Source organism: Helianthus annuus, chromosome 15 (genome assembly GCF_002127325.2).
Source record: "Helianthus annuus cultivar XRQ/B chromosome 15, HanXRQr2.0-SUNRISE, whole genome shotgun sequence".
Taxonomy (NCBI): Eukaryota; Viridiplantae; Streptophyta; class Magnoliopsida; order Asterales; family Asteraceae; genus Helianthus; species Helianthus annuus.
Window position 1 is genome coordinate 159,706,508 of NC_035447.2, and position 16,129 is coordinate 159,722,636.

The window sequence follows — 16,129 nt, forward strand, 5'->3', positions numbered from 1 at the left end:
GGTTTGTAAGAAGCGCCTTATTCGTATCCTGAATTCTTCTAATTCCCAAACCACCTTCTGATTTTGGAAGGCAAACATTTTTCCAGGCCACTTTAGGAGTAACAATTTTAGCCGAACCACCACTCCATAAGAAATTGCGCATTCGTTTTTTAATGTCACCTACAATACGGGCCGGAAGCATAAAGACAGAAGCCCAATAAATGTGCATGGCCGAGATAACCGAGTTAATCAATTGAAGCCTTCCCGCGAAAGAGAGAGACTTATTCATCCAGTGATCAAGCTTTTTGTAAACTCGGTCCACCAAAATCCTGCAATCTTTGTACATAAGCTTAGTCGACAGCAACGGGACTCCCAAATACTTAGCAGGAAGCTTTCCTTCTTGAAACGGCAATAGAGAGCATATATCCTGCTTCACCGAAGCCGAAACATTACTAAAGAACATCGTGCTTTTGGCTCGATTCGGATTTAAACCCGATATCCTAGTGAACACATCCAAAGTATCCCTCATGACTCTAACAGAAACCATATCTGGGTTAACGAATAGATCATCAGCGAAAGCGACATTAATAATCTTCTAAAGTTTGCACTTTTCATGATATCTGAAAGCAGGATGCTGATCAGCAGCTTTGTGCAATAACAAAGAAAGAACCTCTATAACTAAAGTGAACAAATAAGGGGAAATGGGATCTCCCTGTCTAAGACTCCTTTTACTCTTGAAAAAGCCACAAAGATTCCCGTTAATGCTAAGCGAAAAAGAAACGGTTGAAACACACGTCCTAATCCAATCAACCATTTTTTGAGGAAAGCCGAACCTGGTAAGGATAGAATTAAGGAAAGACCAGCTAACCGTGTCATACACTTTCTGAATATCAATTTTGAATGCACACCTTGGTTTTCCCCTATTAACGTGATAATTATGCATAAGCTCCTGAGTGAGAAGGATGTTATCTGAGATCTTTCGACCAAGAATAAACGCGGATTGATTAATATCAACCAAGCTACCTAGGATGCCTTTTATCCTATCTGATAAAATTTTGCTAATGCATTTAAGAATGACATTGCAGCAAGAAATAGGCCTATACTCCAGAACCAAAGTAGGAGTGGGAACTTTGGGGACAAGGGCAATTATTGTATGGTTAACCTACTGAAGAAGCTTACCATTTTCAAAAAACTGGAGTATGGCAGTCGAGACTTCTTCACCCACTATATCCCAAGTTTTCTTAAAAAATACCGACGTGTAACCATCAAGCCCCGGGGCCTTGTTATCAGCAATACTGAACATCGCTGCCTTGACTTCATCACGCGTAACAGGCCGGATCATCTGAGCAGCCGCAACCGGGCTTACGGTGTTTAAGAATAGATCCTCCATAACTAATTCCTCCACCTCGGATTCGGTTCCCAAAAATTTCATATAATGATCAACTAATGCTTGTTCAACACCCACACCCTCGAATTGATTCCCATTAGCATCTTTAATCGTGTGAATTTTATTCCAGGCATTCCTATTTTTAACAAAGTTGTGAAAATAGGAGGTGTTACCATCTCTAGCGCTTAGCCATTCAAGCTTAGCTTTTTGCTTGAGAAAGGAGTCCTCATCATAAGCAGCACCATGGAACTCCTTTAAGAGCTTAGTTTCCTTAACCCGAAGAGTAGCATCAAACGGGTTTAGGTCTAGCTGTTTATGAACCTCATCCAGATGTAATCTAAGCTCGTTAACTTTAACATGCAGGTTACCTTGTTGATGGAGAAGCTTCCTAAGCGGAGACTTCAGATTACGAAGCTTTTTAACCACCGAAAGCATCGGAATACCCTCTATACTTTTACTCCATTCAGACACAACACACTCCTTGAACCCATCTTTATTAACTATGAAATTAGCGAATTTAAACGGCTTGGGCTTAGGCCGAAAGACTGTATCCATTTTAAGAATACACGGCGTATGACCCGACACTCGATAAGGATGATAGAGCACATGGGCATTAGGATAAACATCCAAGAAGCTAACATTACCCATAACCCGGTCGTTTTTCTTTAGAATACCAATCCCATCTTTTGGCTTTTGGTTCCAAGTAAAGTGAAGCCCATGACCCGGAATATCCAGCAACTCATTATGTTGAACACACTCAAAGAACTCCTTCATTCCTATAGTCGAGGTAGAGGGGCCATGCAAAAAATCATCCATATATAGGGCCGAGTTAAAATCCCCCATGACAATCCACGGCTGGTTTCTCACAAGCAATTTATGCTTACAAATGTCTTGCCATAACTCCCTCCATTCCTGATAAGTATTTTTCGCATAGACAAAAGACACATGCAACCCAAAAGCATCATTTTTTACCTTTATAAGGACATGCACAACCTGATCTGTTTGAGCTAAGACCATAAGGTGTGACAACTGCCAATTTACGGTAACTTTTCACACTTAAAATACTCATTTTTAACTACATTTTTAATTCATTTTGAGCATCCGAACTGCTTATTTCGTGGTATACACTTAGAATACTCAAGGAATACTTACTTAGGATGTATATGATCCATTTTTATTAAGTACATTTGAAACAGTTTAAATAATGCATCGAAACTACTAGAAAAGCACCTAATAAACTAATATTCTGACGAAAACGCAGAATCCGCAAAAATCATCTAAACGACATCTTTAGGACTTAGACGAAGGTCCAACATCTAATATATATTATGTGACACCTGTGTCACCGCGACCATCAAACAAATACCAAGCCGATGAAATATTGTATTTCATACTTGGGATCTTGTATAAATATGTGTATCTTTTGCACATGTCAATTCTTGTTCAATTTCAAACTCTACAACGCTTTCTGGAAAATTATACGCAAACTGGTGCGTAAACGTACTCAGTTTAATGCGAAAAATACTCCAGAACACCATCATATACTTAACATACCTTAAATAACCTTTACATAACTTAGAAATAAGTTTTGAAGGCTTTGGTATGGCAAAAACAAGTTAATTCGCTTACAGGGACTAAACTTGACAAACTGCGAAAGTATGCCAATTTGAACTGTAACAAACATTCCGGAACATGTCCATAAGTTAAACGTACCATAAATATCCTCTCCATTGCTTAGAAATAGGCTTTGAGGTGTTCGGTGTGCTAAAATAAACTTTTGGATCATTCAGGGACTAAAAGTGTCAAAAAGTGCATAAGTTTGCACTTTCGCGCATAACTTACGTTCTGAATACATCCGGACATCCAAAAATTTATGTAAGCATCCTAATATTATGCCTTAGTGTTTGGCATGAGAAAAATCCATTCGTCGCGTCATTTGGATCGTCTTTCGCACTTATGCGCATTCCGTCGTAATTAAGCGAACATCGCGATCGTACGGCCAAACGAACCAACCTCCGGAATATTTTTGAGCATGTTTCATGTCCACAATGTTTAGGCATCATTTTAGGGCCTTAAAGTTGGCTTTACGGGCCTTGGAAGTGTTGGAAATGGCTTAAATACGCAACAGGGACCTAAACTGTAAATTCTGAAAGTTTGTGCTGATCAGACAAGGCCAGGCGGCCCGCCTGAGTTTTGTGTATATCCTGACGCGGGCCGCGTCAGACATACAGACCAGATTCAATGTTTTCTGATCCACTTGCAGCGACCTTTCGAACACCCAAAGGGCAACGACACGTGTCAAAACCCTATGGTGGGGGCAAAATAAGCCACCACAACATTTCGACAAGTGTACAGATCGGATCGTGGCACGATATTCAAGAAACGATCCTAACGGTCTTGCTTTTCCTATAAATACCCCCCCCTTTTGGTTAAAAACCCACAAAATCTGATCTAAAGCTCTAAGTTGAGGCCTTTGCTTCATACCTGAGCTCCTGGATCGAGATTAGCTTTCGGGGACCCTTCGTAAGTGTTCTTTCGTTCTTTTATTCGCTTTTTCAAGTCCGAAAGTCAAAGTTTTCTTTGACTTTCTGCATTGACCAGCCTATGGTCAACACGAAGTTCTTGGAACTTCATAACGTGAGCGTAATCACGATGGTTATAGTCCGTAGCGACTATACCTACTGATTACCACGTTATCAAGGCTCAGTGACGAGTCGCAGTTTCGGCAAAATGCGCATTCTTGTGTATTTTGTAACCAAACTACTCGTGGGTATCAAAACCGTTTGTTTTGATACCAAACCTGTTTTCTAAACTTAGTTAAGAATGTTCTAACATGCTTAGCTCGTCACTTTTAGTTTAGTGTTTATTTAGGGTCGTAAGGTAAGCGATCTAAACAATCGCTTATACTTTCGAACCCGACCCATTTGGTCGATCATTAGGATCCGACCAAACACATTAGGTGACCTTAGCTGTAACCTTCCGAGGTTATACCTTATGGTCACGATGTTAGGCGTTCCAAACGCGTTTTACGCGAACGACGCGTTAAGGTAGCATAAGCTACCTAAACGGGTCGTAATGGGTCGTAAGCACTTAGATTAGGTTTCACTTTAGTATAAAGGCTTTGTTAAACCATATTACACGAGTCTCCATACTCGTTTGGTTTACGAACCCGCATACTATCCGATCCTCCGATTTTGGTCCGGTATATTAATATAGCTACCTATTAGGTGCCGTTTGATATTCCGTGATCTCTAGCATTGTGTGATTATTACACAAGGATTTCAAAGCAATCTCAGGTGAGTACATTGAACCCCTCTTTTACTGTTTTCCAAACTGTTTTGGGGTGGAACACATGTGTCTACTTGTTACTTTTATGCTTTCAATGTTTTCATATCATATGCTTATTATGTTCGTTAGTACATATATAGTACATGATTTCATTGTGTTTATGCTATGTATGTCCATTGTGTGCATACTTAGTACAATCGATTTATAATACATTTCATGCTATGTACGCCCGTTGTGTGCATACTTAGTACATCACTTTACAATACATCTCATGCTATGTACGCCCATTGTGTGCATACTTAGTACATCACTTTACAATACATCTCATGCTACGTACGCCCGTTGTGTGCATACTTAGTACATCACTTTACAATACATCTCATACTACGTACGCCCATTGTGTGCATACTTAGTACATCACTTTACAATACATCTCATGCTACGTACGCCCGTTGTGTGCATACTTAGTACATCACTTTACAATACATCTCATGCTACGTACGGCCATTGTGTGCATACGTAGTACATCGTTTTACATTGCATTTCTGTTGCATATGCTCATCCAGCATATGAACACATTATACTACATTTCGTACCATTGTAACCATTTGACTATGTGAACCGTCTTAACCCTTTGATTATATGAACCGTTTGTAACCATTGAACCGTGTGAACCAGTTGTATCTGTTGACATGATTTACATTTGACAATAGACATTTGACTATACATAAACATTTCTACCATTGTTAAACATTTCATCTTGATGGTTTGGTTTGAGCAAGTGATCTAAGTAACGAGGCGTGTGTAATATGATACAAGCATGGTGGATACGCCGCTGGTACTTCCTATATATAAGTGTTTGTATGGTATTACATATCGTAGCGTTATTTGAATCATTTCAATTTGAGACATATAACATTTTATACATATAACACACTTTTCACGAGACATTGATTTACAAACGACTTATCTTATACAAACTCATTTTACATGGTTATCCATTTAACTATACAGTGTTCTCTTATTTATACATATCATCTGATCTTATCGTTTTTCAAATGATTTACAAGACAAAGCAAATTACAAGGTTCATGACTAAACATTTTCTCAAACATAAGTCATGAATTCCCTTTTTACAAAACCAATGTATCTCACAGGCATTTTTATGCTGACGTACCTATTTTCACATGTGTTTTCAGGAGATGATGCATAGGACTTATCAAGACATACTTAGGCGGACCTGTGCCTTAGTGACTTAAAACGAGACAAGAACTAGTTAAATTATGTTATGTACTCTTTGGTTCTTGTTTAAAACAATGTAAACTTTCATGTTTGATTAATAAAACGAAACTTCAATTGCCATGAATTTGAAATAATTGATTCTGTTACAACACTCCCCGACGTTTCCGCCACATTTTGTATATTCTACGTGGTCGGGGTGTGACAGAAAAGTTGGTATCAGAGCCAATGGTTATAGGGAATTAGGTTATTAGTAATGCTTTGACCTAGTCTATAAACTTCCTAGGACCCTAACGTGAGTTTACTTGCGTTTAGTCATAAAACAATACCGTCACCTATCCTTAGGCGACGACCACAACAAGAACATAAATTTCAAAACCGCTTTGAAAACTAATCATCTGTTCTAGGATGATTGATTACTAGGTTTTGAACCCTCTGTTATAAGGTTTTGAACCCCTTTGAATTATCAAAACTCTTGTCAAAGTTTTGAGTCCTAAATAGTGTGAACACGTGCAAACTGGAAGAGTGAATGCCTGTACCCTGGGTTTTCTGTCTAAGGCTAGAGTGTTCGTACAAATCCACATAATCGGACCAGTCACTCTTACCTGGGAACTCTTGGGGTGAGTGTCCACTTATAGGCGAGCATGTCCTCTCGATACACTATGAGGATCTATTTGCTTTGATTCAGCCTAGGTGTTGTTTGTTTGCTTCGTGGTTCAAACAAATGACCATCAACCATGATTATGGTCGGTAATTGTAACATCCTATTCTTACCCAATGCCATTTCATTTGTTTCCTTTCTTGTTTCTCTTTTAGAATGGCTCCTCGACGCGAAAACCAGATAGCAACTGCCGAACTGGCAGAGATCATTGCGCAGCAAATGGCTGCTCAATTTCCAAACCTCTTTGCTCAATGGAACCAAGCCAACAACAACAATAATGCCCCCTACAACTTCAAGATGTTCAACTCGGCTAAACCATCAAAGTTTTCTGGGTCTCAAGGAGCGACTGCACTTTTGCAATGGTTCGAGAGTTTAGAGAGCACCTTCAGACATGTTCAATGACCAAATGAGCGAAAGGTAGAATTCGCATCTAGCATCTTTGAGAAACGAGCTTTGACATGGTGGAATGGTGTGATGAGAGATAGGGGTGCCGATGTGGCACTGGCTCAAACATGGCAAGAACTTCGAGCTCTGATGATGAAGGAATTCTGTCCTCGTCACGAGATCAGGGCCTTGGAAACGGAGTTCGACGATCTTAAGCAAGTTAGCGGTGAGCATCGAGCCTAAACGAATCGTTATGAGGAGTTAAGTTTGTTATGCCCGAATATGGTTACACCTTTGGATAAGGCAATCGAAAAGTACATTGATGGCCTCCCTGACTCAATACAAGACATTGTGACTGGTAGCAACCCTACTACAGTTAGACAGGCCATTGAGCTACCTGCAACCATGACTGAATCAAAGATCAGGAAAGGTAAACTTTTCCGAAAAGGTGACAAGAAACCGGTCGGGGAATCGAACCCAATCGAGGAATCAAAGACCATGGATGAACAGACTGAATCCCCTAAGAAGTCAAAGACGCGAAAGGCTTCTCAGAACTTCGCCGTGGTCGCTCACAATGGTCAAGCCGTCCCCAACCAACCAGCTCAACCCCCTGCTAGAAAACCATACAATGGAACTGCACCCTTGTGCAACCAATGTGGCCTCCATCATCACGCCAATGTACAGTGTCGCAAATGCCAAACTTGTGGACTTATAGGCCACACAGCAAGAGTCTGCCCAGCTGCAGCTGCGCCAAACCAAGCTGGCAACAATCCTGCTCAAGGTCATTTTCTACCAGGCTCTTGTTTCAACTGTGGCGAGATGGGTCATTTCCGAAGAAATTGCCCAAAGCTTGCTAATGCAAATCCAGCACAGGGATGAGCATCTGACTGACAAGAAGACAACATCGTTTAGAAATAATCACGTCTTATGTATTATTTTCTTTTGTTGTCAAGGTCCAAGAAACAGTTGTTACCAATGTTTATAAATAAATCTTTTATTTACATTGCAATGTATTTCTGTGGTTGCATGTATAAACGACATATCCCTTACAATACCGACAATCAAGGAACCGTATTCCTTGAAGAACAAACTACCCCCAAAATTCTCCCATTCTATGATCTCTTGCGTCTTCCACGAATTCCTAAGTACCCGTTTCTTCTAAGAAAAACGAAGTACAAGGCGCAAGTTGCAACACGTGACGAATACCCAAAGTACCACTATAAATCCTTAATAGGGTACCTAAGGATTTCCCGTAAGTCCTTAATTGTTGTATACCTTAATTCGAATGTGGTGATTCCTTGTAATCAAAAATCGAATTTTGGGAGATCTTCCTATCTTCTCAGATAGATCCCAGTGGACATCGAAGCCCGTTGACTGGTTTCCATATCCGTATTTAATCGATAACAAGTTAATAATAAATTATAATCAAGTTAAACAATTATGTGACTTTGTGCTTATGTGTTCCCTTATGTGTTGTTGTGTGATCCAAATTATGTTATCCAAATCCTTGTAGAATCCTACATCCTTGTACAAGAGATTCATCGTAGGATACCCAAAGGTATTACTTAAAATCCTTAATGGACTTCTACGTTACAGTTAAGTCCCTTGGATTATAAAGTACTACTTCATAATTAGACCCCTTGAGTGGGCTAGTTAAACAGATTTATCCAAAAATCTGGTTAGGGATATCATGTGACGATATAGCTGAAAGGACTCCTTGGTGGCCTAACTAAGAAGATCCCCTGTCGATCTAATTAAAAGGACCCGATGGAAGTCTAGTCACCCTTATCACAAGATTGATATCCTTCCCCAAAACATTACAAAACAAACTATGCGGACTGTGCAAGGGATTACGTAATTATGGATGCATACATAATTATCGAATTTATTGCACAGAAATCACAGCAAGTTCTGTCATGTGTCTAGAGTTAACCCTATTCATTTCCAACTCTGATGAATCAACCGTTGAAAATGACTCCGTTAGTTCATTTTCGTTTCTAAAGATTTATCCGTTGAGGAAATGAATATCCGTTGTGTAATCCTTCATTTCCAACTCTGATGAAGAAACCGTTGAAAATGACTCCGTTAGTTCATTTTCGTTTCTGAAGATTTATCCGTTGAGGAAATGAATATCCGTTGTGTAATCCTTCATTTCCAACTCTGAGGAAGCAACCGTTGAAAATGACTCCGTTAGTTCATTTTCGTTTCTGAAGATTTATCCGTTGAGGAAAATGAATATCCGTTGTATAATCCTTCATTTCCAACTCTGATGAAGCAACCGTTGAAAATGACTCCGTTAGTTCATTTTCATTTCTGATGATTTATCCGTTGAGGAAATCAATATCCGTTGTGTAATCCTTCATTTCCATTTCTGATGAAGCAACCATTAAAAATGACTCGGTCTTTTCATTTTTCGTTTCTGAAGATTTGTCCGTCGAGGAAATGAATATCCGTTTGCTTATTCCGTCATTTCCATTTCTGAAGAATACTCGTTGAGGAAAATGACTCCGTCTGTTCATTTTCGTTTCTGAGGAATGACCGTTAAGGAAATGATAGGATATTGCCTTGCATATCTGTCACACCCCCAAAATCTACCCGCGGAGTACTACCGATTGGAGGCGTGACTGACCAGGATCCAGCCACCAATCATACTGAACAAGCATATAAATAGTTATAAAAGTTTAACCGATACGATTGGTGTTTCAAACAAACAAAGTTTAAGTTGCGAGCGGAAGCATAAGTCTCAAAAATAAAACATAAGTTCAGTTGTTTCAAGTTTATCATAGTACGCAGCAATCCGCGTCCCACAACGACTCTCCTCCATGCAAGCTCCAGCTGAGTACCTATGGTCCTGCAAAGCATGTAGTAACGAGTCAACAACTAGTTGAGTGAGTTCACAGTTGGGTGTTCGTTTTTAGTCGTTTCGAAAACAGTTTCCTTTAACTGGCATCCTGCCGTGGGGGTTACCCCATAGTTTGAAAACGTGACTTGTTCATTCCCAGTTACTCTGGCATACCAGCCGTGGGGGCTACCCCGTGTTAGTTATCAGGCATTTCGGCCGTGGGGGCTACCCCATGCGTACACTAGACTCGTTACCATATCGACTGCTGACTGTAGTCATGTTTATGTGCCCTGAAAACTGTCAATGTCTATCATCATTGACGTACCCCAGATCCATTAGTTCACGCCCGTCCTCTGCGGCACGGTGTGAGGTTTGTCAGACCTAAATAGCGCTATCTAACTAATGACCCGCTCGCCATTGGCCCGGCGATTAAGTCGATATAAAAGGAGGGACTTCGTGATAGAGTTTTAGTCTAGTACGAGTTATCCGTCCACAAGGACGAGGAATCACATTCCTGAACCATTGCTGTCCTACCCGAGGAGGACGAGGAATCCACGTTCCTTAACCCCGTTCCCGACCCAGGGAATCCCATGCTTTGTAGAGGGTGTGAACTCACCTTGGTTTGCTCGGCAGTTAATCACAGAAAGGTCAATCGAGTTGCAAGTGGTCAACTATGTCCTAACATAGATACCATTCAAGTCAGGTTCAAACCAAGCAGTGCACGTACAAGTAGCAATCATGGCGTACAAGTTCTAGCATGGCAATTTCAACTACAGTGCACAACATATTCAGTTAACAGTAGCACGTATAGCCCATATGTTCAGCCCAATTACTTAAGCCCAAAACACGCATTAAACAGTAGCACAAGGAGTCCATAAGGCCGGCCCATTAACTAAGGCCCGTAACTAAGCAAGCCCAATAAGTGTGGTTTCGAGTCGCAACCGGACTCGCAAGCATGGTTGCGGGTCATGCTGTTTATGTTGATCATAGGTGGTTGCGAGTCGCAACCTATGTCGCAACTATGGTTTCGGCTGGTCATGCTATGGTTTCGAGTCGCAACGGGACTCGCAACCTGTGTCGCAACCTGTGGTCTCGGCTTGTAATGCTGTGGTCTCGAGTCGCAACCAGAGGTTTCGACTCCCCAGCAGTTGCTGATTCTGCACAGTTGTACTATCCAATAGAATTTCAAATCCATGCACCCTAATGTGTACTATCCACTTAAACATGTTTTGTTGTCTAGCATTTAACTAAAATGGATCAAACATAGCAGAATTCAAATATTCAAAGCACCTTCATAGCACATTCAACTAGTTCTTCATATATTCATCATGTTCTTCAAACATTCAAATCACATTCATTATCATGTTCATGTTGTTCATCATACCAACAACCCTTATTCAAGCACATTATGCATTTATCCTAATCATAACATGAACAACTATCAAAACACTTGAACTTAATACCACAATTCGGTCCTATACACAACCGATTATATGACAAATACAAACCGATTTCATGCTCATCAAAACTAGTGGTTCAAACTTCATTTAAACACAAGACATCATCAACCGAAATCAAGACATGTTAACCGATTCATCATTATCATACATATGATATCATCTTTTGACAACAAGTAACAATTTTCTATCAAACAAACACCTTTATCATAAACAATCATTTCATGTATAAACAACTTAGCAAGCAAATATAATGTCATAATCATCAATCCAAGCACAAAACACAACAAGAATCACTAACCGGTTAAGAGATAGGAAAGGTGAACTCCAAATGTCGATTTCCAAGCTTGATCCGAAAATCCTAGTGCCAACCGAGAATAAAGTGTGTGATTGTGTTTCTTAGGGTTTTAGTAGGAGAGTGTGTGTAGGAGAGTGAGTGTGGTTGCCCAAAGAGTGGCAAGGTTGGCAAGAAGTATGATATATATACTAGTTCCACAAGGTGCACCCTAATGGGTTTAGTTTACGAGTCGGCTAAGGAGTTTACGGCCCAAATGGCCCAACCGGTTACTGTTCACTCGAGACCACATGGTCTCGAGTCGGGTCCTTGTGTTCTCGAGTCGCATACACACATACGTATACACATAGCACATAGTCACTTAGATTGCATACACATAAATCATATAATTCAACGATTCAATTAGCCGTATATGTTCAAACACGTTACATCAAGATACATCGAAGATTCTGAATTTCGAGTTGTCACATCATCCCCAAGTTGAAAGAAATTTCGTCCCGAAATTTGATGGCACTCACTGAGGAAGCTAGTTAAGTTATATGGTTTTCCCGGTTTTCCTGGGGCGTCACATCCTCCCCCCGTTGATCTGGAATTTCGTCCCGAAATTCCGTAGCTTCAGCCTCAGTAGTGGTCGTACTGTTTGCAAACAGTTGGGGATACTTTTGTTTCATCCGATCTTCGCGCTCCCAGGTGAACTCTGGGCCGCGACGTGAGTTCCAACGAACTCGAACGAGAGGTATTCTAGTGCTCTTGAGGACCTTAACATCCCGGTCCGTGATTTCGACTGGTTCCTCGACGAATTTCAACTGTTCGTCGATCGTAAGTTCCTTCAGAGGAACTACGTGGGTCTCGTCTGACAGACACTTCTTCAGATTTGACACATGGAAAACGTTGTGAACTGCACCGAGTTCTGCTGGTAAGTTCAGTCTGTAGGCCACCTTGCCTATTTTCTCAATGATTTCGAAAGGTCCAACGTATCGTGGGTTGAGTTTGCCTCGTTTACCAAAACGAACCACACCCTTCCAGGGTGAAACTTTGAGTAATACCCGCTCCCCGACCTGGAGCTCAAGTGGTTTCCTGCCCTTATCGGCGTAGGTCTTCTGACGGTCTCGAGCGGCCGCCATGCGTTGTCGTATTTGAGCAATCCGCTCAGTAGTGTCTACCACATGTTCTGGACCAGTGATTTGACTATCCCCCACCTCTGCCCAACAAAGAGGTGACCGACATTTACGTCCGTACAATGCTTCGAACGGAGCAGCTTTAATGCTAGTGTGGTAGCTGTTATTGTACGAGAATTCCACAAGTGGCAGATGCTTTTCCCAGCTGTTGCCAAAATCGATTACACATGCGCGAAGCATGTCTTCTAAGGTCTGAATGGTGCGTTCGGACTGCCCGTCCGTCTGTGGGTGATACGCTGTGCTCATATCTAGACGTGAGCCAAAAGACTTGTGCATTGCCTTCCATAGTTCCGAAGTAAAACGTGCATCTCGATCAGAGATGATGGAGGTGGGCACCCCGTGCCTCGAAACAACTTCCTTGAGGTATATTTCTGCTAAAGTGGAGAATTTATCCGTCTCCTTAATTGCCAAGAAGTGTGCGGATTTTGTGAGTCGATCCACGATCACCCAAATAGTATCGTTTCCGCGCTGAGATCTGGGTAGGCCGGTAACGAAATCCATGGAAATTTGCTCCCACTTCCATTGTGGTATCTCTGGTTGTTGGAGTAGGCCTGAGGGTTTCTGATATTCTGTCTTGACTCGCACACAAGTCAAACACTTGCTGACGTAAGTTGCTATGTGGGCCTTCATGCTAGGCCACCAATATGTAGTTTTAATATCGTGGTACATCTTATCCGAACCAGGGTGTACCGAGTAGCGAGATTTGTGTGCTTCATCCATTACAAGTTCTCGTAAGTCGCCATAGAGTGGGACCCAAATGCGTCCTGTTACGTAGTAAGCACCGTCTTCCTTCTGCTCTAAGCGTTGTCTTGACCCGCGTAGGGCTTCGGCCCTTACGTTTTCTGGTTTCAGTGCTTCTATCTGAGCAGCTCGTATTTGCGAAGGTAGACTAGAATGGATCGTGAGTTGTAAAGCTCTTACGCGCTTAGGCGCAGTGTCCTTTCGACTGAGGGCGTCGGCCACCACATTGGCCTTGCCCGGGTGATACCTGATGGAGCACTCGTAGTCATTTAGTAGCTCGACCCATCGTCGTTGCCGCATATTCAGTTCCTTCTGCTTGAATATGTGCTCTAGGCTCCTGTGGTCGGTGTAGATGGCGCACTTGGTTCCGTACAGGTAATGCCGCCATAGCTTAAGTGCGAAAACGACAGCTCCCAGCTCTAAATCATGCGTAGTGTAGTTCTTTTCATGTACCTTGAGTTGGCGTGAGGCGTAGGCTATGACTTTGTCTCGTTGCATCAATACACAACCAAGACCTTGAATGGATGCATCACAGTAAACCACGAAATCGTCTGTGCCCTCTGGCAGTGAAAGGATAGGTGCACTACAAAGTCTATCCTTTAGATGTTGAAAGGCTAATTCTTGTGCATTTCCCCAATGATAAACAACGCCTTTCTGCGTTAGCGAGGTGAGAGGCTGTGCAATCTTAGAAAAGTCCTTAATGAATCTCCTGTAGTAACCTGCCAATCCCAAGAATTGGCGAATTTCCTTTGGTGTGCGAGGCGCAGGCCAGTTCTTAATAGAGTCCACTTTGGATGGATCAACGTGAATCCCATCCTTGTTCACCACATGTCCTAGGAAGTGGACTTCACGAAGCCAGAAGTCGCATTTCGAGAACTTTGCATAAAGCTGTTCTGTCCGAAGGAGTTCCAGAATAAGTCGTAGATGCTGTTCGTGCTCCTCCTGACTCTTAGAATAGATCAGGATGTCGTCGATGAAGACTATAACGAACTTGTCCAGATAAGGCTTGCACACTCGGTTCATCAAGTCCATGAAAACTGCGGGTGCGTTTGTCAGCCCAAACGGCATGACCAAAAACTCATAGTGCCCATATCGAGTTCTAAAGGCTGTCTTAGAGACATCCTCTTCCCGAACTCTCAGCTGGTGATATCCCGATCTCAGATCGATCTTTGAATAGTAGCTCGACCCCTGCAACTGGTCGAACAAGTCGTCAATGCGCGGTAGAGGATAACGATTCTTCACAGTCACCTTGTTGAGTTCACGATAGTCGATACACATTCTGAAGGTACCGTCCTTCTTTTTCACAAATAGTACTGGAGCTCCCCAAGGCGATGAGCTAGGACGAATAAAACCTTTATCCAGGAGTTCTTGTAGTTGCGTAGAGAGTTCTTCCAACTCTGATGGCGCTAAACGATAAGGTGCACGTGCTATAGGCGCAGCTCCAGGAGCTAGTTCAATCTGAAACTCGACTTGGCGATGGGGTGGAAGACCAGGTAATTCCTCAGGGAATACCTCAGGATAGTCACGTACCACTGGAAAATCTTCTAGCTTCTTCTCTTTCTCTGTGGTGTCAGTAACTAGAGCCAAAACTGCAGTGTGGCCCTTTCGTAAGCACTTCTGGGCCTTAAGAAGAGAGATGATGTTCTCAACAGCACTTCTCTTGTCGCCACGAATCATGAGAGGTTCACTACCTAAACCAGGAATACGAACGATCTTCTCGTTGCAAAGAATCTCTGCTCGGTGTTGGGATAACCAATCCATCCCAATGACAACGTCGAAACTACCCAAGACGATAGGAATAAGGTCAATAGAGAAGGTCTGGTTAGTGAGAATAAGTTGGCAACCCTTGACTACGTGTGAGGCCTCCAAACTCTTACCATTAGCTAGCTCTACAGTGTGCTTGGTGTTCAGGGGAGTTGGAACACGCTTAAGCATTTGACTAACTTCTAGGGACACATAGCTAGTATCGGCACCCGAATCAAATAATACTGTAACATAAAAGTCGTCGAGAAGGAACTTACCCGTCACCACGTTGGGGTCATTCCTTGCTTCACCTTGGCCAATCACGAACACTCGCCCCCTAGCACCATTGTTGTTGTTGTTGTTGTTGTTCCCATTGTTGCCATTCCCCTGATTGTTGTTGTGGTTGTTCTGGTTCAGTTGGGGACAATCTTTCTTGAAGTGGCCTTCAGCTCCACACTGAAAGCACCCTTTGTTATTACCCTGTTGCTGTCGCTGGTTCTGCTGTGTTTGCTGACGATTCTGATTGGCGGGGTATAAGCTCCTGCAATCCTTTGCAACATGACCAGGCTTGTTGCACCGATGACAGTTGCCCCTGGTGCATGGCCCACTGTGGTGTAGGTTGCAGCGATTGCATTTGGGGTGATTCCCCTTGTACCCACCATGACTTTGACCACCAGACGATTGCTGACTGGGGCTCTTGTGGTCGTCGGTCTTTCTCTGCTGAGACTGAGATTGTACAGAAGTCGAACCCTTGCTTGAAGTTCCATCCCATTTCCGTTTGTTCTCACTAGAGGTACCAGAAGTAGTTGCAGCACCTATACGCTTTGGTAACCTGTTCTGCTCCACCGCTTGGTCAGTAAGACGGTGAGCCAACTGAACAACCTGCTGAATAGTGGCCAAGTTTGCTGAAGTCACATGACTTTGGATCTCTGACA

The 16,129-nt window shown here is 42.3% G+C and overlaps 1 protein-coding gene across 1 annotated transcript; it reads right to left on the bottom strand.

Annotated features, from left to right (window-relative positions):
* Positions 1–574: 574 nt before the first annotated feature.
* On the bottom strand, positions 575–1,369 carry LOC118487554. Its single transcript, XM_035984496.1, has 3 exons — positions 1,159–1,369; positions 888–1,023; positions 575–812 (listed from the first exon to the last, which is right to left on the bottom strand). Exons 1-3 carry the CDS (start codon positions 1,367–1,369, stop codon positions 575–577), a joined length of 585 nt encoding a protein of 194 aa, XP_035840389.1.
* Between the last annotated feature and the right edge of the window lie 14,760 nt (positions 1,370–16,129).